The 23,864-nt window shown below is 38.8% G+C and overlaps 1 protein-coding gene and 1 long non-coding RNA gene across 12 annotated transcripts in view; one reads left to right on the forward strand and one right to left on the reverse strand.

The window, feature by feature from the left end:
* The window catches only part of LOC111322437 (uncharacterized), a 35,053-nt gene extending 11,598 nt beyond the window's left edge, over nt 1-23,455 (reverse strand). The window contains exons 1-2 of one of the 2 annotated variants that reach the window (XR_002694061.2): nt 22,960-23,455; nt 6,970-7,141 (exon numbers count right to left, since the gene is read on the reverse strand). This is a non-coding gene — a long non-coding RNA (uncharacterized LOC111322437). Of the gene's footprint in view, nt 1-6,969; nt 7,142-11,513; nt 11,652-22,959 lie in introns of those variants that run through there. The other variant, XR_002694062.2, reaches the window with a different exon arrangement.
* LOC111322433 (GATA-binding factor 2) lies at nt 346-22,112 on the forward strand. Of its 10 annotated transcripts, none has more exons than XM_088732270.1 (5): nt 346-454; nt 15,763-16,650; nt 17,419-17,567; nt 18,194-18,319; nt 20,719-22,112. In XM_088732270.1, exons 1-5 carry the CDS (start codon nt 361-363, stop codon nt 21,076-21,078), a joined length of 1,617 nt encoding a protein of 538 aa, XP_088588396.1. In that variant the 5' UTR covers nt 346-360; the 3' UTR covers nt 21,079-22,112. The 10 variants fall into 10 exon arrangements, with proteins under 10 accessions (XP_088588396.1, XP_022781267.1, XP_022781266.1 ...); XM_022925532.2 differs by lacking the exon at nt 346-454 and adding an exon at nt 1,697-1,834; XM_022925531.2 differs by lacking the exon at nt 346-454 and adding an exon at nt 3,995-4,156.
* Nucleotides 23,456-23,864: the final 409 nt, after the last annotated feature.

Raw genomic sequence — 23,864 nt, forward strand, 5'->3', positions numbered from 1 at the left:
TGAAAAACAAATTTCCGAAAGATTTTTAGAGTAAACTTTTTATTCCTAATTACAAATCTCTTTATTGGTTAAGGCCAGGATACTTTTTTGCTTTAAGGGGGCGCGAAAACCTTATTAAATACAAATTTAGAAAGTAAGGTCGAGGGTACATTTTCTAGACAGCAAGATGTCTGACCATTCGTTGTTCAAAACAGTGATAAGATCGTACGAAATTGTCATCAAGAAGATTTGGAGAATGAGCATGTTATGTTAGACTTGGCTCCATCCAGGTTAAAACCTGCTTCCGAAAGTTATCGAAATTTTCCGAACAGGGCGAATAAAAGTGAGAATGCATTAGTGATTAAAGCGTGCGTTGAAACCATGGTGTGTGATCCTACATTTTCACGCGTGATACCGCCTGAGGATTATGCAATTCGATCAAGAGAGAATCACCTTTTGAAAATAACTCTAGAAGGTCAGTTTTCACTTGAAACTTTGGGCACAACATTTGTTGACATCTTTTAAAAGTCAGATATTTCACGACATTGATGAACGTTTTACAAGAGCCACTTAAAGTGAGCGATACGTGTCTTTGATTAGACTATTGAGCAAGATCAGTGAATAACGACAGTTTCTGAGAGAAAAACATTGTGTGAATGCTGTACACTGTGGCGAGGTAAATTCATTCAGGTTTTGCAAAGCTTAGACTTTTATCGAAAAAATAACAAAATTCAATTTATAAAGATGAATTTTTGTTAAATTATGTTGAAGGACTCCTGATTCCCTCTGAGTTTTCTTTCAGTGTTTTAATGTCGAATGTCAGGTTTAGTCCGATAAGATTTTTGTCGCTGATGACAGAAAAAGCAAGTTTTTATTCTTAGAAAAATGGTTAAAGAAGTAATTAATGTTTGTACTAATGGGACATTTTGCATTGATAGAATTATTTTCTACTGAAGCAGCCACAAAGTTTATTCCTTGCATTCAAAAGTTTTTTTTTTTCTTTCTTTTCGGTTAACTTGAAGGAAATAAGATATAGAGAGCCATTCTTACTTAAGTTTTCGGCATCAGATTAAAAGGAAAAGTTTCAAAAAGAAAACAGGAAACAAACGTGATATTAGATTTCTCAATTCTCATCTCCCCTCGAGATGAAAACTTTAAAGAAGGGAGATAAAAGATCGATTGATAGCGATCGCTTTTACGCCGGGGCGATTGAAGATCTCCTAAAATGCTTGTCAACGGAAGTTGGAATTCGGCAACCAAACTGTTTATGCAAAGTGCGCCCAACAAGCCAAAACACGACGTATCAGAGTGAAAAATCTAAGCTTGGCAGGGTTTTTGAAAATATGTTTCCTACATGAAATATGTATGATACGATCGTTATCAAGACACAATGGGATTGCCTCCGTGTTGACAGTGGCGAACGTTTCTCATTGATTAATGAAAATCTCGTATGCTTCAAATCACCGATTTTTGTCTAGTTATTCTTTGCACTAATGTTTATGTATTCAACTGATTCTTTCCTATTAGAAACTAATGCGACAATGAAAACGGGGAAAAATGAAATAAATAAATTGGGCCATGCCTGTGTTTTCATAGTTCAAATTCAAATCCCTGTACTTTACTGGCGCACCCCACTCTCAGATATAAACAAATTAAAGATCATGCAAAAAGCTCTGATACCGTCTTGATTACTGAGATGGCTCAAGAGTGGTCGGTTATTAAAAAGAAGGAAAACTTCCTTAAATAGAGTTTTTCAATCACTTTGCCAATTCAATACAGTCGATCTTAGGAGACCTGCTGCACATTTAAAAATTTTCAAATCCGTGATTCCTGAGGATTGTTCAAGATAGAGAAGGTGGGGATTTGTTTTTCAAGTATTTTTTTCTCTTTTTCATTATCCTCGTCGAGTTTTCCTGATAAAATAAATATCTGTCACTACAGCTGTCCCTTTAAAGATTTTGGACGATATAGACAGATCTTTCGTTTCCCTATGTCACTGCACTATGATTTTAGGAATATCTCTTAAATATATCACAAGTTTTCTCCACAAAACTTAAACTTAAGTTCCATAATAGGCATCTTATCGATAAAGAAGACATGAATTTAGTGAAAAAATATTACCTCAATATAAGACTTTAAAATTGAAATATCTACGTGACTGATTACACATTTTGCGAAGACATTTCGCAATATTTTTTTCCGAGATAGGTTTTTCAAAGCGCGATCGCGATAAATTATTGAAAAATTTATAGTTAGTTCGCACCTCTGTTGTTTTATATAAACATCTCTCCAGAGCTTAAGTCCTTCCATCGTCATATCGAACTTAGAACATTGGTGGGGGGGAAGAAACCTCATTTTAAAACCCAAACATGTTTTACAGGGAAAGTTTCATATCTTTTTCCATCATGACTGCTTTATCTCATGTTGGCTTTTTTGATTCTCTTACAAAAATCCCAAACATATCGTGATATTATGGTGAAGACCCTTGAAAAAGCAGCATGTAAAAGCCCAAGAGTTTTTATCTCGTAATTAAACCTCACTTGTTAACTTTATTCGTGTTTTATATGCATTGATCTGATTGCCAGAGAAACCCAAAGGATTATATTTTGGGTTTTACGTATCTGATCCTCTTAAAGTCTCTTACAGGAAAGCTTAGGATCTCTTTGGCTTCCTGAGCGAGAATTTTCGTCACCTTTATATACTTATTTTCTCGGGTTGTTATTATCATTTTCAAACAACTGTATATCTCGATACTGCTTTCCTTCCTAACCATAAGTCCTCTTTCCAAAACCAGAGACAGGTATTGATTCACGAGACCCAGAGGAAAGGCATTTTATCGTTTATTTCGTGAAACTCTAAAAAACTCACCCATCCGATTTTGTCGGAATTTGCCTTACACTTAAAGATCTCTCGCACTAGACACGGTGTCGATCTTAAAGTACTCAAGCAGGTTATCCATAAAGATTTTAATCCACATTTTGAATAGAAAACCCTGTTTAAATTTTGAAGTAATTTTTCAACACTATTAATGTCTCTTAAATGAGTTCGACGAAACGTTTTTCTCGCTCTTTATTCATAGATACATGATTTAGCAAACGACGAAATCTAGGTAGATATGGGCCGCCTTGTTTTCTTCGGTATTCAAGATATGTATTTTCTTAAGTAAGAAACAGTTATCCCAGAAGTGTTACAACGAAATATAAAGCATTAACACAGTTATTACGTTTCAGGCGACAAAATAGCAGATTTGTGTTTTTTGAAGAGGAGTAATTCTTCAGTCTAACACTATTATAGATTCTTTGAGTGACTGCAAAACAAGATTCAAATGTGATTCACATACCATTCGGTGAATTAATGAAAATATCTTTATATCTCCATTAGTTGACACTATTTCATAAAGGTAAATCGTTTCGAAAATGCCTTCGTGAGAACGTAGATTGATAGTGGAAAGACTTCTATAAACGGGACTCTGTCGGAGGAGATCACCCTTAGTTTTCCCGTCATGTTTTGCTGGTATAATCATTTACCCTTTATGATATTTTCAATACAGCCAGCATGCGTAATATTCTTACTGAACAAAGGTCGTGCACAGGTTAAATTTTAATGCGTAATCCTATGAAATCTGACACTAAATGCAGTTAACGTGTAAGTCCAGTAAAAGCCACTGTCATTCTGAGCACGCAAGTTTATTTCTGACACGCAAACGGGTCGGTGCTGCCAACGAACCCATGCGGCGAGGAATCTTTTTAATCAATTACGAAAAGCCATTTACGACCTAAACTGTGTTCCTTAACGTCTTAAAAGATTTTTTAATTCTCCATTTCCTCAGAGTGAATTCTTCGTTTTATTTTTATCACAAAGAAAACAGAGCCACTTTTGATCTTTTCAATTCGAACGCAACTGACCGATGTGGTACATCTGCTCCCACGAAGTTTGTCACGTGGGCGGACCGCTCGCGCAGCTCTACAACGCGCGCGCGAGATTGGTCGTGCAGCCATGCATATAAAACCAGTCCCATTATGTTATGTGGTTAATATGTTTTATAAATATAGGCAGAATATTTCAATTCTCCTCAGTTAATCGAATCTCGCCATATTTTAGACTGAACCAGTCTGAACGCGAATATCACAAGGACAAAACAAGAAGTTCAACTGTCTCTCCCATTATCCACAACACGGTAAGCCTTTGGATACGCTTTTTGCTGTTTTTCAATATTTTTCTGACTCAAGATCGTCCAGTTTATTTCCATTTGCTTACGCAAGTTTTGAATGCGTTTCTTGTTTACAAGATTCCTTTTTCGTTTGGGTGACCTTTCAGGTCTTTTTCCGCAAATCAAAATTATTCTCTGACACCTATCACCTTATTAAACTCAGTAAGCGCAAACACTTGAATTTTGTATATCCAGTAGTGGAGACATCAGCTTCAAAGATAAACCAAATCATTCACGAAACCTTCTAATCTTTCCTGAGGTGAGATTCTAGATTTCTGTTATGAAACTTAAGCTTAAATATCTACCTTCCAAATCTTAGATAAACCCAAAGGCGCTCTTTAAGATGTAGTTTGTTGTTTTAGTGTAATGACACCAAATTGCGAGGAATTTTTGCCGACTGTCCTAATGAATCGCATGGGGAAGGAAAGCAGGATATGTTTACGATTTGAAAGGACTTGCGTTGTGGGCAGAACTAAGGAAATACGTATTTAACAGGCCTCTTCCTCTAAACGGCTAGGCGATGTTGCAGTTAAAAGCTGATACGAAATACGAAACATTCAACTTCGACAACAAATGAGTACGGTATACACTGTTGTTTAAAGGAGGAAGGAGTAACTCTAATGAGGTGGATTATTTCCATCCTACAAACAGAGATAACCTTAACACATTTTAAATTCAGTAATTTATGAAAGCTAAGAGTTATTGTAAGTAGATGATCACATCTTCTCAGTTGAATTCTAGATTTCGATGTTCATCTCGTCGAACGCTAGCTAGATTCTTGATGAAGACGTGAAGATATTGCGATGGTACAAGCTTACTCGCTTCTCTCTAGCTTTCAACTATGATCCCAGGTTATGCAGAAAAAAAGACTGAAATCTGCCCTGCGTGCGGTTTCTCAATTCATCATCTGCGTAATCTTTCAAGGCCTGAAATCATTGTAAACGAACTAAAGGAAACTTTGTGTGGTGGAAAAAGACACATCAGTTAGGCATACGCGAGGCAAAAGGTTTAACTGTCGCGCGTAAAGTTCCCATTTACACAATTTTTTGCAACTTAAGAAAACCAGGGCAACATATCCCGTTTTAGGTTTTTCGTGTTGGACATTTAGAACTTTCTAGAAAACAATAAACCCCGCCTTCTGCGGGATGTGTAGCAACCGATTCACAAAATAATCTAATGGCGTCAAAAGTCTTGGTAGACGAGGCAGAAATTCAAACAATTTCTAATATACAACATATCAATGTCAAAACCAAGGGATCCCGTTACAAGCGCAGCTTTTGTTGAAAACGAAGTAAGCCGGCAGCGAAATTGTAGCGCAGATCAGTCTTTTAATACGTTCAGTTTTGGTAGTGCGGTACTGCAGATGTTCCAAGTATGGCCGCCTTGGTTTTTTGCTCAGTCAAAATACGGTGTTTACAAATTCCGCACACGCTCATTAATTTGTTATTATTCAGTCTTTTATTGAGGGATTTTTTTCTCGCTTTAAGCCACCATAGGTGGGCGAATTTGTATACGGAAACAAGATTTGTGGCTCCGAACAAGCCAGATGGGTTCAAAGAATTTGGCCAAAAACTGACAATGTATTTCTAATTAGTTATAGCATCAGTTACTCTCAACAGAAATGAATGAAGGCGGCCTTTTCTGTTGTCATACTTTAGTTTCCTAGCTGTCTCGTAAGAGATAAATCACTACATGTCTCAAGAAATTATTGAAGTGACAACCTTCTATGTCTTTCAATCTATCCCCGTGTTAAAAATGTCTTGTTTGCGGCTTTGTATCTCGATTATTACAGAAAACACTGTTCTTCTGTTTCGTAATTAAATTTCAACAGCGCTTTTCGATCAAAATTTTTACCACGGTTAAAATATTTCGGTTTCATAGAGGTGATCCCATTGATGGGAATTTTACTCTTCTCGAGAGGGAAGCAGGAAGGATCGATTAAAAAAAAAAAGAAAATAACGAGATAAAACGTACGTCATTTCCCAGGGATCAATATCCAGAGAGAAACCGTCAGTCTGTCAACTCCTTCTAAACCAAAAATTAAGAGGCCTTCGTTTTTTTGTCATTTGACGTTAAATTTTGGGTTTCCTCTTCTTGCGTGTCTCACTTACCTACCCTCGAGTACTGTCAACGTCAACAATTTTCAATTTCCGTTCGTAATCGGGTCACACCTGAGCATGTAACGCTCCTTTTAAAATTTAAGTGTGAAATTTATCGCTTGTTTCACTGCGGCTATCAGGTCCCCCGCTCCAATGCACGGGCGGGTAAGGAGCTAGTAGACACTGGGTGTACAACGCTAGCTCATTGTTGCCCTGCTTAAAGAATGGATTCAATCAAAATAGCGTACCCAGCGCAATACACAATTTCGGCGCCAACACTTCGCGCGGATATGAACACCACAAATCCGTCACACTTGAGTAACCTCTGTCATCTTGTGAGGTATTCGTTCTAAATGCAGTGACTCGCTCGGACGAACTTAACACATTGCAGCTAAAAAGTAGTTGGATTTTGCACAAATCTCAGCTACATCTTGCGTGCTTAGAAGTCGGTAAAGCAAAGCATGTGTAAGTTAGACAAAGCAGTGAATTAGACCGGTTCGCTTGGCGCCCCATTGGCGCCGCAGCTCAGAAGTCATATAAATAGCATGTAACACTAGCTCGGTCTTTCAAAGTGTACTTTCTCTGGGAGAAAAAGTCATCGCTCGTAGGAGCTCGTTGAACAAATAAATCTCCGACGAGGTGAGTAGCTTTTGTTTTACTTGCAAAATCTAATCGGATTACCTTGCGCCTCGGTGGTTTGTGGTGAGGTTTTCTGCGTGTTCATCTCAGCAATTTCTTTGGTGCAAAGGCAGTAAAGGTCTCTGGCTATCCAACGAACCGCAGCATTGAGTAGTAACGAGTTCATGCCAGATTTCTGTATACACTAATTTGAACGAACAAGCTCCCTGTAGCGCTGAAAGATAGATTTTGACTTCGTTTAATCACGCTGATCAATGAAAATTGCTGTATCTGCGCTATCACACCAGGAGGTTGATCAGTTTATCTCGATAAGGCTGTAGCTTCGCTCAACGAAACAACAAACTGATTTCTGTAAATACCTACACATCACTCTCGGAGAATATTAATAAAACCCACCCGCCTTATCGTTAAGTGCTGTCGATAATCCAATATCTAAGTTCCGTTTCTTGAATTGATCGACTTTTCAAACTCAAATCGAAGTGAGAGTTTATGTAGTTTGTAAAAGACTGTGATTTTATTTCAAGCCTTGGTGATTACAGCTTTGAATCAAACTACGTTTGAATTCTATCCTTGGTAAATTGACGGTCTCTGAAAAAAACATTTCTCTAGAAACACCTTACATTTTGAGGTTGAAAAACAGATGTTTCAATACGAAATTTGCCAAAAGCCTATTATCAAACCATTAGAAATGTGTGAGACTTTGATGGCTTGCTTCATCACTTATGCATAGATTATTCACACACTGGACAAAAGGGTTGCCATTATAAAATTACGTTCATTTTTATTGAGACAGCTTTTTTACCTCACTTATTCAGGCAGATGCTTCACGCAAATATTGAGAAACCACGCTCTGTTAATTGCGAGAGACGCTTTTGAGGTTTAGCTTGTGACAACTGACCAATTCGCGTTGACATTATATTGGCCCAGAGTTGCTAAACTTAGACGAGAAAATGTTTCGGTTTTCGATTGAGCAATTATCTGTTACCCCCGTTTGCTACAAGTTACTTAGGTCGTTATTATTAGCCGTATTATCTTTTGCCATTGATATGCGGATAACTTGTGTCGCGAAGCCATTATACAAGTACATTAGCAACACGGATTTGACCAAAACTAAGCGGGATTCTGACAGCAACTCATTCGTCTTCCTAAAATCTTTAAATGCGTTTGCGAAGATTCAATTAGGCGCGAAATGAGAGTGGATGGCCAAAGTTATCAAAAATTAATGGCTCGACAAAGCTCGTGAATGAGAGGCACAATAGCTCACAGCCTATCAAAACGGCTCCTAAAGAAGGTTTGCTTTCATAACTTTTGCCAATGAAGTGGGAGGGAAATGTTCTCACTTGTGACAATCATATCAGCACACGTTTGTGCAAATATCGAGAAATATTTATCCTTCTCTCCCTTTGAATAAACAATTATTACCATCAAATCACCGAGTTATTGAGTTTTAAGCTAAAAGGGTGGGAAATCAGAACAGACGAAAGGAGATGAATTATTTAGCGCGCTTATTTGGCAATAAATTTTAAGCTGCAAACCATTGCATTTTCCACCATGTGGTCAGGTTAAAGGTGCGATGCGATTCGCGAAAGCAGCAAACAGGAAAAAAATATTGTCAGCGAGAGTCGCATCGCTTGTTTCAAGCCCGTTTACATCAAACCGAGAGAAACATTACAATCTTGGTAGGTAAAAATTCATATCTTTCAGTATCAAGCGTAGATCCAAAGCGTGATAATTATGCAATTATCGATTTTAGATAGAATGATTGATAAGTTGAGCAAGGCTTCAGTTCTCTGACGTGAGACGCATCAGCTGAGGCTAGTACTGTATTACCGAGGAACGTGGCTGGCTATATCAAGAGCCCGTTGGCATTTCCGGCACCAAACCACGATCACATCCCTTTATTCTAGTTTCGAGAAAATGAACTCTCTAGATCAGATCTGTGGTGAAGCTACAAGGAATTTGTTTTGGGTTGCGTTGCGCAGAATAAATAAACTTCTGGTACAGGAACTAAGATGCACTCTGCACAAACTGTAACTGTTGAGGAGGTTATCGTAGTGTTGAGAAATCAAAGACACCGACAACCGACTTCACGTCGCCACCCTGACCTCTGAAGAATTTTCCCATTAAGCCAAAAATGCTATTTTACACCGCTACTTTAGCTAGTTCTAGAGGAGTTGACGGCCAGCTTTCAGAGGTAGCCTAACGGACTCGTGGGCATTAGATATCTTGCCAAAAAAGCTTCTTAACTCTCGGCCAGACTGCCATCCTACGCCCTTGCTATGCCTTCGTGAGCACGTTTATCAAATAAAAACTGTTGTAGTCGAAGAACAATAGAGCAGAGTGTTCCAGGTCATTCGGCCCTAAAATTTAACCAAATTGAAGAGATAAAAGATTCACTGGTTTTAGAAACATCTATTATTCTAGAGCGGCTCTAGCACGCGTCAATGTCCCTGTTTCTAGTGGGATTGTCTCGTCTTCAACGGTGTTGAACCGAAAACACCTCTTAATTAAAGTTCGTTTACTGTCTGTTCTTCGCTTTGCTTTCTTGGGCTCGCTTTAGGTATCCTGGCTTTGTCCTCAGTGCGGCGATAAGGAAACATGCAAACTTCTTGTAATTTTTATCGAATTATACGCAATAGTTTTTTTAAATTTCAACACCACTTGCAAACAAACAGATCACGCAATAGTGTGTATCGACTGGATGGCAACGAAACGGGTTTTCGACAGAACGACTTTGAAGAATCTAGCAACGTACATCGTATCTTGTAATTACTACTTCCTTCATTTGTAGTTAGGAATCTTAATTTAAGTGAATTTACCTACTTAGGAAACAAAGGATTATTTGCTCTCGCATTTTTTTTTCCGAATGACAAAGGAACATCCTGTAGAACAAACAACTTTGCTTTTCTCAACAAAAGTTCAAGAGTTTTTTCGAGTTCCTTTATGAGAGAAATGCATCTCGTCCGCTCATGACTGAGTGTCTCGCAGTTAAGGCATTTTGGACTAAATTGGCTTGCTTTACATGTCTTGTATAAAGTAATCCTTCTTCGAGAGCCGTTTAGAAACGCGGTGAAGTAGGTCTAATTCAAGTGTCTTGGAGACCGTTTGTCAATCACGAAATCTCTTAAAGAGAAATCCGGTTCTCATGTAGGCCATTAACCACCTTAAGTCGGTTCGCTTTGTAATTTTCAACCCCTCCGAGGCAAAATGATGAGTTTTAAGGACTAGTAAATTGGTTATTACTGATAAGGCATTTTACATGCCCACAACGAGATCACAAGAACTAAATTTGCATTTGGAAAATGATCGTAAAACAGGCGTTTACCGCCCGAACACACAATAAGGTGCTTATTTATGATAAAGCATCAGTTGCAGCATGAAATTTCTTTGCAAAATTTCCATTTTGAACGCTAAATTTTTAAGTTTCTCGGTTATTTTTGTTGTAAGATATATCCGGCCCAGTATTATCTTATTAAACGCCTTCTCCGTTTTACAAGTTGCTCTAGCTTCTCTCATTGTTATGGAAATTTTGCGTGTCAATAGAGCGCGCGACACAGATTTATTGCTCGGTTTTTTTATTTCTTTTAGTTTTTGTTGGGTTAACCTTTTGTTGGTTTATTCGTGCAGATAAGGGTTCTGTTTTGGTGTGTGAGATTTGTTAGTTGAGTTAAGAGTTTTGTCGACCAATATTAATATTGAGTAATGGGAGAAAAGATTAGTTTCTTTTTAAGCTAAAATCGAATTTCTGCACGCAGACATGGAAACCGAGATCTCGACATCGATCTATTTTTAATCGCAATATATGGTTTCGGACCGGCCCAATACCAGAGAAATGTATATTTGGTTTAGATTAACAACATAAAACATGTAGCTTAAAAAGTCATTGGAAATGATTGTTTCTTCGATACTGAACCAAGCTAAAGATAGAAACAGACGAAGATCAAATAGTATGGAAGAATTTCCTGTTTGGGTACTTCTGGTTCGCTAAGGCAATCCTATTTGAAGCATTGGAAATTCGCCTAACCAGATCAAACGCCTTTTAGGAAAACCCATGAAAATGCAAGCTGCTTAGGCAGGTTTTGCGGTGAACTGGATTTCAACAGTTTCACGTTGAAATAAACCATGCTTTACTGTTCACTTGTGTGGCATGAATGCTGTTTAGTGTCTGTTCTCGACTTCCATCGCAATTATCGACTTGTGAACACATTGATGAATCTTACCTTCACTTATTTTACCCCACTAACGGAAAAGGAAAACAGTAGCCAGAAATTTGTCTGAAATGTTTTAATCATCGGTCTAATTTTTCGCACTCATCTTGCTCAATGGTGTTATTTAATCGCAATAAGTCTCATGATAGTTTATGAATGTGTTTTGAAGCCGTTTCGCCGCAATTTTTTAGTGTACTTCTCGGTATGGATTCTTGTGGTCGTGCTTCACTGCAACGAGCTCTTTCATATTGTCAGCATATTTCTAATTTCCCTCAACATTATTTCTTGTATTTCATTATAAAGAACACCCTCCCTTTCCAATGGATTACAGCTAAGGCCCTCCAACGAAGCAACAAAAGAAAAATCAAAGCTACCTACCGCATTTAACTGATTTAGTCGCAGATGGTTTTTTTGCCACAAAAATTCCTACATGTACAACGTCTCCAGTTATCCTAAAGCATTCGATATTCATCTGTGTGGAACCGATATATGGCACAGGTATAAGTTGTCGTGGCGCTACAAAAATATATCACTTTACGACCTTTGTTTTGGCCTAGGAAAGGATCTGTTTTTCCGTGTTTTTATGCAACACCTTTGGTGTCAGTATGGACAAGTACGAATTAGCACGTAAGTACGAAAGCGCCGCGCTCTCTTTCTCGCTCGTAGACGGTCTGTTGGACCCGTAAACGTTTTGACGTTTTATGAATCTAATCCGAGTTTATCACGATTGAAGCTTTATCAGTTCGCCCTGTTGAGGGCGCTTTTAAAGCCCTTCTGTTCGGACTCCAGATATAAAATCGATCACGGACATTAAGACTTGTTTTAGCGATCAAATGATACTGTACAAGACCCTTGCACAGTATGTGAGCGAGATACGACAGCCCCCTTCATCTGATAAAACTAAACGCAGTTTCCTGTTTCGAAAACTTTTCAAATTATCACCCTGCTCTTATGGATTTTACACCCGCGAACCGTCGACGCCGAAATTGAGCCTTCTTTTGGTTTTCTTCTTTTTTATGGGCGGCGGCTTTGAGAGTTGAAGAATGTACCAAGACTAAATTTTCAAAACAAAAACGACAAAATACGTAATAAACAGTTGTGTGTTTTCAGAAATCAGAAATGCAATCAAGCCCGTTGGCGATTATTCAAAAGATTTCATCGCCAACTTGCACAAAGAAAAATAGGAAAATTACACTGATAACCCCCGTTATTCAGTAGACTTATCTTTACCATACAAAGCGATGCATGTGTGTTTTACGGATTTAGACGCGAGCAATGTGTAAGGATAGATATAACTACACCAGCTATCGTGACTGCATCACGATCTTGGAAAGGCGGCCGACCACTCATCTTGGTGTAGCTAAGTGCGTGTGCATTGCAAGTGATAAAACTAAACAAGAAACGCTTCACCATGTCTGCAGAGACTGTTAACCAAGGAACATGCTTCTTGGGGAGTCTGCGTGCGATGTTTTATGGTAAAACTCTGCCTGAGAGCCTTCAAACACCTTTTCCTGGTAAATGTTTTATGTCTTTAATTCTTACAAAGGGCGCAGGCAGTCTGCTTAAACAATCCAGTGCCTCGTGAGAAAGTCTTCAGAGGTGCATTCCAGAAAACGGCGAAAATTTTTATGGCTTCATTTCGGATATTTAGAGACCTCAAACAGGTTTAATCCTTTAAAATGAAGGAGTTGGAGATTTTTTGTCGGTCGGCGAAAGCTGTGTTTAATTGAGAAAACCACAATAGCGGTGGCAGTTCTGCGAATTTACCGAAGATAAATTATGCATGAAAAAGTTATTTCTTTCTGCGCAGCTAAGTAATTCAATTTTTCGATCTTAATTGTGATAAAATAACTTGACTCATTTTAGGGACTCTAATGCCTCTTGCGAAGTAATAACTACACTAAATTTTAATACCACCTTCAAAGGACCTACTTTTCTTAAGCGTCGGATAGTTTTCGTGCCCTCAGACCAATTTGTTTTCTCAACAACGAAGCCTCTCATTTGTTGAAATAAATACTCTAATTTCTTTCAAAAACTATTATTCTTTTTCATAAAGGGGTTATCTTTACTTCTTGTTATCCTAAAGAGTTTTAGCTTTAAAAATTTATGACTTATAATGGAAAATAATTGAAATGTTGATAACGCAAGAATACTAGAGGAAATATAGAGGCTATTTTGAGCACTTTCAAGGACATCACGTAAAAAAGAATTTTTTTTATATTTATTGAAGCATAGCTTGCTATGGGTCGATTTCATGTAAGTTTCACTACGCACGTGGGATGTTACCATAAACCACACCAATCCAAACACTCTGTCTGTAATTTGATTGTATTTCGTTCCAACTCCAGGTGGGGCACAGAAATTTTAATGATTCAGCATTTGGAAGAAAAGAATTTTTTCTTCCGGAGACCTGAGTTATTCCGTTATATTACTAGCTATGGATTGCAATATCATTTCGCGAGAACGATCCCTGTGGTAAACATTGTACATTTGGAACACTCACACTGTAGAGTGTAAATTGCATGATCGATTCGTTCTTATCAGCCGGTCAAACTTTGCACTGTCTCGGTAATCGGCCGTGATTACAGCGATTATGATTATTACTTGTTTACGAATTTCTGCTGCTCCATGATTACGAAAGCATAAATATTTTCATTATTATAGATACAAACTCTGCAGGAATCCGACCGACGATTAAAGAAGTGGTTTTAAATCAGGATTTTTTTTTGTCGTCTTAAATGTCATGGGACGAAATTTCGCTACGCCGGAGGTCGGGAAATGGTTCATGGTCCTCATCTGGGGTTGTGAGATCTCGTTTAAACAGCCTGTGAACCAGCGTCAAGTTGTCTGCACAGAGTGATCGCCACGCACGCAAATCATCAACATTGTTGAACGTTTGAAAATTCAGATAACACTGACCAATTATATTGTCATTCTCTTCATTCTTCGCGCGAAAGGTCACAACGTACAAATGATAGCGTGGGGTGACTAGTACCGAGCTGCGGTAAAGCCATCGCACGGCTGACCGGAGCTAGAAAGTGCTTTAAGAGTTCAATTTATTTCCTATCATCCGTAAAGAGGTTTTCCTCAGCAAACATTTACAAAGATAACAAGCCTTGAAATACGCAATAAAATCCTTGTGGAGCTTATCTTTGTTATCGGCTTTATCTTGCGGTCACGTTCCACCTGTCCTAACAATGAACTTAACACCGTAGCCAATCAGCGTGCGGCATTGAATAATTAGTTGTAAAGCAAAGCACCCAGTTGTTTTTCTTTGATCTGTAATGGCGGATATGCCCATCCAGATGAACACTAGTTGACCAAATTGGTTCGACAAATAGACTCGATGGGATGTTTTCTCGAAACGTCATGGAAAACCACTCGACCATCCCTAATGCGTCTTTCAGAGCCGTTAATTTTGACTCGTCAAATAGGAGATTATTTATCGCTTGTAAGAACAGTATATAATGATAACAAATACAGTCAAACAGGTTGATTTTACATCGATAACTACCGATCTAAATTTAAATCTGACTTCGAAAAGTAGCGTGCTCTAATGGTCCACGTACGAATTTAAATTATACATCGATCGGTCGAACATTTTTTTTCCTGGCAAGTTTGCGAAAAGCTCACAATCAGAAAGCCGCGCGTTGCATCCGCCTAAAACGCGCGTCCGTCACGTGTGGTAGATGATGAACAGGGCGCACGTGAAACACTGCCGCTAATTTACTGTTTGAAAACTTTACATGGCGTCCAACCGCTTGATTGGCAGCTCACTTTAGCAGAAGAATTGATTGTTTGATTTGTGTACCAATGAAGTTTTGAATGGAAAAGAGAATCTAACAAAATGTCAACGAGCACGCTCTCCCATTGGTTCTTAGCCTGACCTGTCACTCCTAATGTGTATGCAAGCAGGTTTGTTGGCGCCGGCCAAGCGGGAGCGAACTTCAACCTGGTTTGCTTACAAAACCTTTCAAATATTGTTTGAATATAACCAGACACCACATCTCAGCTTGCGCATTGCGGGGTTTAACCCATAAGACTCAACAGTGAGCTATTTACAAAACACCGTCAGGTTCTTGAACGGCCCTCTACGTGTGAAGGACTGGTTTTTCACGAGGTGCGCACAACGGACTTAGACCCTTGGCAATTTTTTTCCTCTTTTCTTTGACTGTCTCGCGCGTCACGTACAAACGAAGTAGCGCAGCATTGATGCCTTACAAAGCTAATGCCACGCACTTTATTTTAGCGCCTTATCTACCCACTCATCATTCCCTACAGCTTCGGAGATCTCCTTTTGTGTGTTAGAGGCCCTGGAGAAATTCCATATCTGTTTGAATAGCTTCTACAGATTTCTAGAGTGTGTTCATCAGATAAGTGGGGCAGGCTTCATTTTACTTGTAAAAAACTGTGAATAGAGACTTCCGTTTGGTGATGCACGCTATTCCTTGACGTCTTGCACCGTTCACCGAATTTCCCATTGAATATAATGCCTTGACAATGAAATTCCTTTTACCTATTATTTCCTGTAGTTATTGTTATGGGACTTATTAAACCATTTAAATATACGCCTTACTGTCAGTTTTGTGTTTTATTTGCCTTAAGCAACACCTCTGTTCTCTTGAAGGTTTCTCGCGAGTTGGCACTTTGAAGATGGAAGCTGTGACTCCTGAACATAGATGGATTCATCCTTCAGTCAGTCAGCAACACGAGAGCGCTCATGCAAGCGAGAGAATGCAGCCGTCTGCCTCGAACTGCGCCGCAAACAACATGAATTTGGTTGAGACGAACCAACTTCTTCCACCAGACGAGGTGGACGTTTTCTTTCACCACCTCGACAGTTCGGGAAACGCAACAAATTGGTCATACACTCCTGGCGGCCGAGCTTACCGCCCGTCAATGTGCCAAATGGCTGCGCACGGTGCAACAGCTTTTCAAGATCCTCAAAGCCAATCTGGGCCTCAAGGAAGCTGTAGCCGGGTGTTCTTGCCTACAGCACGCGTTCCTCCCGGTCAGGTTTGTCGTCCTCATTTCCACACGCCGATCCAGTGGATCGAGAGCAAGCCAGCTCCTGGTTTGATGTCGCACGGGTGTTCCACAGCAACTCCACCGTCAGTGTGGTGTCCTTCCTTCCAGCAGGGACATCGACCGAGTCCTGTGCCTGTTTCTATGCCACCTTCGGCGGTTTCAGGCTCCATGTCGTTGTCTCACAGCTCCGCGCACTTGTTCCCTTTCCCTCCTACTCCGCCAAAGGAAAGCTCTGGCGAGAGCGGAGTCATTGGCAGTGAAATTTTCAGCTACGGTAGTGAAGAGAAGACGCGTTTGAAAGCCGGAATGCCGCTTGTATCCCCAAGACCTGACACAACACCCTTTGCGGGTTATCCTTCGCAAGCTCTACCACATTACGTTGGCTCAGAGCTAAATATGTCTTCTTTCGGTCCACTGCCTGGTTTGCCCGGGCTAATGGCGAATAGAAACTTTCCTAGAACGAGAACCAAGAGCCGATCGAATTCAGGTTAGTAAGGATTTAGACCCGAGCAAACAAAAATTAATCGCCAAAATCGAATTATCTCCAAAATACCACTTTCACGGCAAGATTAGCGTTATTTCCTTCCACAAGAACTGCGGGAGTTAAAGTTTTTCCTCTCCGCAAAATTTCGCTTTAGCCTCTTCCTCTCTTAATTATGCCCCTAAATAAATTTAATTACAGTGCGGTAATTTTCACAGTTGAAACGTTCCTACTTGCGGCATTCCAGCTTTCAGAGACTCTTTGATAACCATATGTTGTATGTATGTTTGTCGTTATTCGTATTTATACTCTGTAGTTCAGATTATTTACGGTAACCACTTCGCAAATTTTTGGTGGATAGCTTCAACTGATTACTGGCCAAACGTCAAACTCTCTCAACATCGTTTGCGACTGTCGTGATCGCGTGTAAAATTCTTGATTTTTGACGAAGTGAAAAGAGTTCTTGTTGTATAAAACGGCTGTTTGTAAAACAGTTAACAAGTTTTAGCCGACCAAGGAAGATAAAAAGTATTACACTATATGTTGTCTTTAAGTATGACCTTTGAGGAAAGCTGTTTACTCTGAGCAACACGATTCTATCTGATATGACCAAACGCGTACAAACGTAAAACCCGGTACCGTATTTGTTTTAGTTATCGATTTATTTTAAATTTCTCGCGAGTGGTTACCATAGAGGAAGGTAGAAAAACTTCGAAACGCGGAAATTCGTCAAGCTCGACAACTGATCTTGGCTTCTTCGTCTTTCCAAATCAGCCGATGGGCGCGAGTGTGTCAACTGTGGAGCTACTTCGACTCCTTTATGGCGGAGAGATGGTGGCGGTCATTACTTGTGCAACGCCTGTGGTTTGTACCATAAAATGAACGGAGCCAGCCGGCCGCTTATTAAACCTAAACGAAGATTGGTGAGTGGCGCGATGTGTTTTTCAGCGAAAATAGACTCGTGTGCTTTATTGCAAGGAATTTGCGCGCGTTCAAGTCAAAACCTCTTCATATTGTTGCTATTATAAGCTAATTTTCAAATTGTCGCATCTTAGATTTGGTGGACATCTCATGATGGAGTTTCTACCGTTGACAGTAAAGAGTGTGAAAATTCTGAAAGCGCTTTCTAAATTATATTGCTGGCTAAAAGACGAGGGGAATTTGACGCGTGCAGGAAGCCCATGTGAAATTTTCTGAGGCCTAGGAAATTTTTAATTTTACTTATCTTTTAGTTCTTCGTCATGAGGGATTTGATTAAAATTTTAAGGCGATGCGTAATTTGCCAATTACAGCTTTCGTGTCCCTTTTCACTTATTAAAATCGGGGTACTTTACGATCAGACTGTATAAATTACATCAAACGCGTAACTGCCACTTGTCAACGCCTATAATGGAACCCTTAACAAGAAGCCTCAGGACAAGGCGTGCATCCTAGGAGTTTATTTACCACGCTTCAGCAATGGGGTTTTTTCACAGCTTCCTTTTCATTTTTCATGGATTGTGAGATTTTCTTTTTTATCTATAATTTGCTTTCTTTTTGTTTCAAACAGTCGGCAGCCCGCAGAGCTGGAACATCGTGTGCTAATTGTCATACCACTCAAACGACATTGTGGCGACGAAACCAGAATGGAGACCCAGTCTGCAACGCTTGTGGACTTTACTGGAAATTACACGCGGTAAGTTGAAATCGCGCGCGTGTCTTCACGCGACTAGGGAACACTTTACACGTCTTGTGTTTGGTGAAATGGGATTTCTTGTGGAATAAAAAGCGTCGAGATGGACGTAATAAGCATGAAAGATAAGATGTCCCTGATAACCGACAGGCTGTTTGAATTTTGTTTATCACACACACTATCAGAAATTCATTTATCCTTAATGGCTTAGGAGCGATAAACAAACAGAATTTAAGAACGTCAAGAAAAGCGAATTTCCTTCGGTTTAGATAAGAAAGTTCCGAGTGCAATCGCTCAATTCTTCGTTTACAATTAATTTTTCTTTTTCATCCATGCCAGCCGTTTGCGATCGGGGAAGTAATGCAAATCAGCCCGAGCGATTTTTTTTTTTAAATTGAACCAAATGTATGCTTCTCTCTCTCTCTCTCTCTCTCCGTCTCTCTTCTCATGGGGAAGTATTGGCTGAGATAGTCCCCAGCTGTTGCAGAAGCCGTTATGTGGGATGATTATATTCCATTACAAAGCTCATCAATTAGTCTTTAGCGAAGTTGGGGTAATTTCATCCCAATATCCGGTTGAGTTATTTTGAGTTAAAGCTTAATGTGCAGTGCTTTTTTGGCTTCCGATCTTTTTTTTTTTTTTTTTTCGCAAGCTTGTAAATGTTTTTACATGTCCGATGGAGTTTGTTTGGTTTCGTATGCCAGAAGTATTTCACATGGCTAGCTCCTAGCAAACAGAGGCTTTATTTTTTGTTTTGCATTGTGTACATTCGTAATTTCACAAAAACACGGCTGCGACACCTTTTCAATGGATAAAAGCTGGGCTTTCCATGCTAATCAATCTTAATGTATTAATCTTTAATGACTTGTGTGTCCGTTAAACACCAGAAAACTCATATTTCCTGCGTTAATTTAATTGTCAGAACAGAAGCCTTCTGGTAGTCGGAGACCCTTTGTTTTCCTGCCTAAAGTTTGAACTCCAAAGATCAACTTGTCTCTTATATCGAGTTAATAGCTTCCTTTTCATACGTTAAGGCGAATTGGGTTCGATTCTATTTCCTGTGCATTTCGCGAATAAAGAGAGTTTAATATTTGTTATGTTATCTGGCTTTCTTAGAAACAAATGTCTAAAATTTTAAGCTTTCAAATAAACGCCAACTCTGTAATTGTGGTTTCAAAAAATACTTTTGTGTGATTGTTTATTAGGTAATCAAACTCGCTTCCTTAAATTTTTTTGTGCCGTTGTGAGCCTTTTTTTTTTTATTTCTCGCGTTGTCTTAAAATATAATGAGTTACTTGCATGAATTTTTAATTTCGCAAAATTGTACTGTTTTTATCACCCGTTTGAGGGTTGATTTCAGAGTACAATCACGAACGCTTGAACAGCGACTCGCTCAATTTGGAAGCTCGAGATCTATTCTTTAATGTAGAATCGTGATTTAGAATCTTGCTGAAAAGTAAAATGGTTCTTCTATAGTCAAACGAAGATGCTTGGTATTTTAAACCAAAGACCACCTGCCTACCTCCTTTTGTATTTTGTTTAAATCGCCGCAGTCTGAAAACGTATGGCCTGCCATGTCAAGAAAAAAGGCTTCTTTGTTTCACAAGAGTGCGGCCTACGACATGAAAGAAATTCAGTGAATTACAATCGGTTGCCTCGAAACCATTTGAGCTCTTAGACGGTTCTTTTCGGCAGATTTTCTATTCTTCTAGCCGTTTTAGCAGTTGTCATGTAATATTCCGTTTTAATAAAAAGCGCATTCACAAGCAAAAGAGCAGAAAAAAAGAGAGAATTGCCGGCAAGCGGGAAATGACCATTGATACTAGTGCGTGTTTAAACCAGCAAATTTCGCTTATTGAAAGCAAATTAAGTTGTTGGCTGTAAACGTCAGGAACATAAGGCAGATTAAAGAAAGCTTTACCGCAATTGAAGTTTGATGAAAAACGAGACTTTTCGCTGTCAGCCTTTTGAATCTTTCTCTGTTCACCACTTCATACCCTAATCCAATTTCCGCTCCTAATGGACGAGAATGAAGAGTGCTTTCACGGGCTTCCACAAGTCACGACAGTTATCCGATTTTGCTCGTCGGGTCTTCTGTAGGTTTTTTACCCTCTATAAAAATTATGTCAAACTCGCTTGATCGAACAGAATCTTGATCACCAATTCTTAAGCTTGTGTATATTTAACGTAATTTTCAGCTATAACCATCGTGTCGTTAGGATTCGCATAGGTTAAACACTGTACGCTAAATCGCTGGTGATAATTAATTTAACATATTGTCGCTTGTTCCCAAAGTCAAACTTCTTGGGGATAGTTTACACAAGGGATTAGTGCTCGTTCATCTTCACTCTGTAATTACTTGGACATTAAGGACTAATTTTCGTAATTCTTTCCTTTCGAAGGTCAACCGCCCGCTCTCGATGAAGAAGGACGGTATTCAAACAAGGAATAGAAAAGTTTCTTCCAAGAACAAGAACAAGTCCAAGGGAGTGAAACAAGAACAGAAACACGGCAGTGAAGAAAAGCTTATGGGTCATGGCAGAGACTCCATGCCAAGTATAAGTCAAGGGAGCTCAGCTTCTTCCATGATAAGTCCTGTTTTAAGTCCTACAATTCACACACCGACGGCGTTTTCGAGACCATCAATGACAGGAATTCCAACGCTTCATCCAGGTCTTTATGGACCGCTTATTCCTACTGCTACCACCAATCCGTCAAGTTATTTATCAGCTCCTTCATCTGTATCGATTAACGCTTCGTAAGAAACTACGGAAAGACAGCTTCTTTAAAGGAACATTAAAACGTTTAAAAGCGAGAATCGCATCTGGAACTGACTAGTAAGCTCGCTTCAAAAAAAAAAACAAAACGCTTCAGCCGTCATTTGGTCAGCGCGGCCGCCCGCCCGTTCCAAGTTATACTAAAAACTTTCTCTTGTATCTTAAAAGTAATTAATCAGTGAACTTTCGTCCACGGAAAGGCCGGGGGAAAAAAGAAACGGAGAAAAAGGTACAATTTTAGTTGAAACGATGCGTACCTTAGCAGAAATATGCTCTCTCTTTGGTTTCAAATCACGCGCTGGAATAGCCTCGCGAGAATGATTTAAGGAAACCGAAAAGTTGCGTCGCAAACGATCTTGAAAGCAGAACCGCTTGTACAAATGCAGATATTCGCGATGATGTTCTTTTACGGTTATGGACAGTTTAAATATTGTACAAGCCTTTGATAAGATTAGGTGTTACGATGGAGAATTTTAACTTTCCTACAGATAAAGCCGCTCTGCTTCTGCTCACAGAGACGATAAAAGTTCTCATATTTGATTTCATGATATTTGTGTGTAATTAAAAGCTTTATCGTATATTCGTATATCGCTCCTTGTCTCAAGGCTCGAAAATCTGTGAGATATGAGACCGTATCGCCCTAAAGAGAAAATATTCGTTGTAAATATTAAACTCGAGAAAAAACTGAATGAATTCATGCAGGTTGTGTTATCAGGCGGTACAGATTTCTTCTATTGGCCATTCTTTTTATCGTCAAGGAAGATTCTGTGATATCTTTACTTGATGTTAAGTTCTTTTTTCGTATCGTAGTTCTTTATTAGTACTATAGTTGAATTGTAAAATTTCTTGTTATTTCCACGTCCCCCTCACCTAAACCTGTATGAATATCTTTTACTCTGTGAATCGTTTTATGGCGATAAAGAAAAACCTTATAATATTATATATCTATATAAATATATGAACACTGAAGAAGAAAACATGGGAAAAAGAATAATAATAAAGCAAAATGTCTAATAAAAGATGTCTGGAATTATTACTTGTATTTTGGGTGAACTCGACGAACTTGTCTTTGAGGATGAAACTTAAGCCCGAAAAAAATTCACACAGAAATCAAAGCGAGCTTGTCATGCTATTCTCAGCTAGTTTGTGCTTTTAGCAGGAACGGAAATAAAACCAAACTGAAGGTGTAAATTAGCCCTAATATTTCTAATTAGAACGTTGAAAATCTCTTGACATAAAACATGTCAAATGTACGTGTGCATCACTGTAATTTCTCCTGTGTTTTGAATTGCGAGCAACTTTAACGACAGAAAAAGGGAAAAGTTAATGCCACGTTATTATGGTATTCCAATCGTCCTTTTCCTTTGAACAGCATCGGGGTTTTATGCTTAATAATAGTCTAACTGGCGATATCAACAGAAGCCATAATCACCTTTAAACAAGAAATAAATTGTAATTCAAATTACTGTTCGGCAGTTGAATTTCTTTGATACGACAACTATTGAAAACGGATCAGAATTTTTTTTCTCTCCACAGAGTTCAAGCCAGTATCTTCTTTGTCAGTTATCAAATGTGCTTGTTCAAACTATGATTTAAAACAAAATTTTCCAACAATGTTTAGAAACATACATATTTTTTTCAATTCGCAAATACCACCTCGTCCCTTCGAAATATGCTTTCCCTCCAAACACAAAATTGATGATATTCCCCCTACAAACCATAAAACATAATATTTTGTGTCAAATCCCTTTAACATTGAAATCTTTGGATAAACTTTACTCTCCATTTTACAAAATGGCAACAAAAGAGCGCTTAGTCCACAAACAGATCATAAAATAAAAATAGTTTCGTGCGGAAAAGACATACCGTACATTCGTTTTTCCCAAAAGGCCACGATAGAGGGCAAGTTCTTAGACACGAAGACGACATTCTGTGATAAAACGGCCGCACCTCTCCATTTCGCGCAACAAATAGCTGACCTAATAAATCTGTGACTTCTTTATTCAGTGGAAAGCTGTCGGGTGGTTAGAAAAGTACAGGTTTTTATCGAACTTTTCGGTGCTCGAATAGAATTCACAATGACAGCGACAAGTGATTCCATTCAGTCAAACTGGTAGATTTTGTATTTCGTTCGTTTCGAGAAACTCCTTGATGCCACTTTAATTAAGGAAAGAAAAAAAAAACCTGCACTCTGAAGAACAAAATATTTCTGAGTAGTAAGAAGGGAAAGAGTAGTTTTTCCTTTTTGAAAATCAAAAATAAATATCTCGCTAACTTTTCTCGTTTGCAAGGCACTGCAAAATGTACTGCCGTAAACAAATGGTACATGTCTAGCACAATAAGTCGAAAAGTCGCTTAATCTTTCGGATATGTCAAAATCCCCAACCCACTAACCCAATGGAATCTTAATCCAAGACGAAAAGATTGAAATGTGTGTGGGTAAGAATAGAGGATAACTTATTGAAGTAAAAATAGTATTTACACGGCCAAATTTATTTCATTTTATCAACGACAAGAGCACTAGTTTTTCGATTGACACTTTCGTGGATCGCTATCGCGGAGTAAGAACACTAAATTGTATACCTTGCAGTTTATTTTTGTCGAGAATAAATCCATTTTCGTTTACAAGAACAGGCATAAAAATTAGATTTTGGAAGACCTGTGAATCTTGCACGTCTATCGTGGATAAACTGGTATAAAAAACGACAAGTAGCAAGCCCGATTCGCATTTCTTTTTTGAAGTACTTTCTGCGATATGGGTTTATCGAACT

Source organism: Stylophora pistillata, chromosome 9 (genome assembly GCF_964205215.1).
Source record: "Stylophora pistillata chromosome 9, jaStyPist1.2, whole genome shotgun sequence".
NCBI lineage: Eukaryota > Metazoa > Cnidaria > Anthozoa > Scleractinia > Pocilloporidae > Stylophora > Stylophora pistillata.

What these genes read in the sequence shown, in the direction of transcription:
- LOC111322433 (XM_022925525.2), top strand. Translation starts at nt 8,501, where the DNA reads ATGCGATTCGCGAAAGCAGCAAACAGGAAAAAAATATTGTCAGCGAGA. An exon ending in TTAAACCTAAACGAAGATTG is followed by an intron (nt 17,568 to 18,193) that starts GTGAGTGGCGCG and finishes TGTTTCAAACAG; the next exon opens with TCGGCAGCCCGCAGAGCTGG. An exon ending in TTTACTGGAAATTACACGCG is followed by an intron (nt 18,320 to 20,718) that starts GTAAGTTGAAAT and finishes TTCCTTTCGAAG; the next exon opens with GTCAACCGCCCGCTCTCGAT.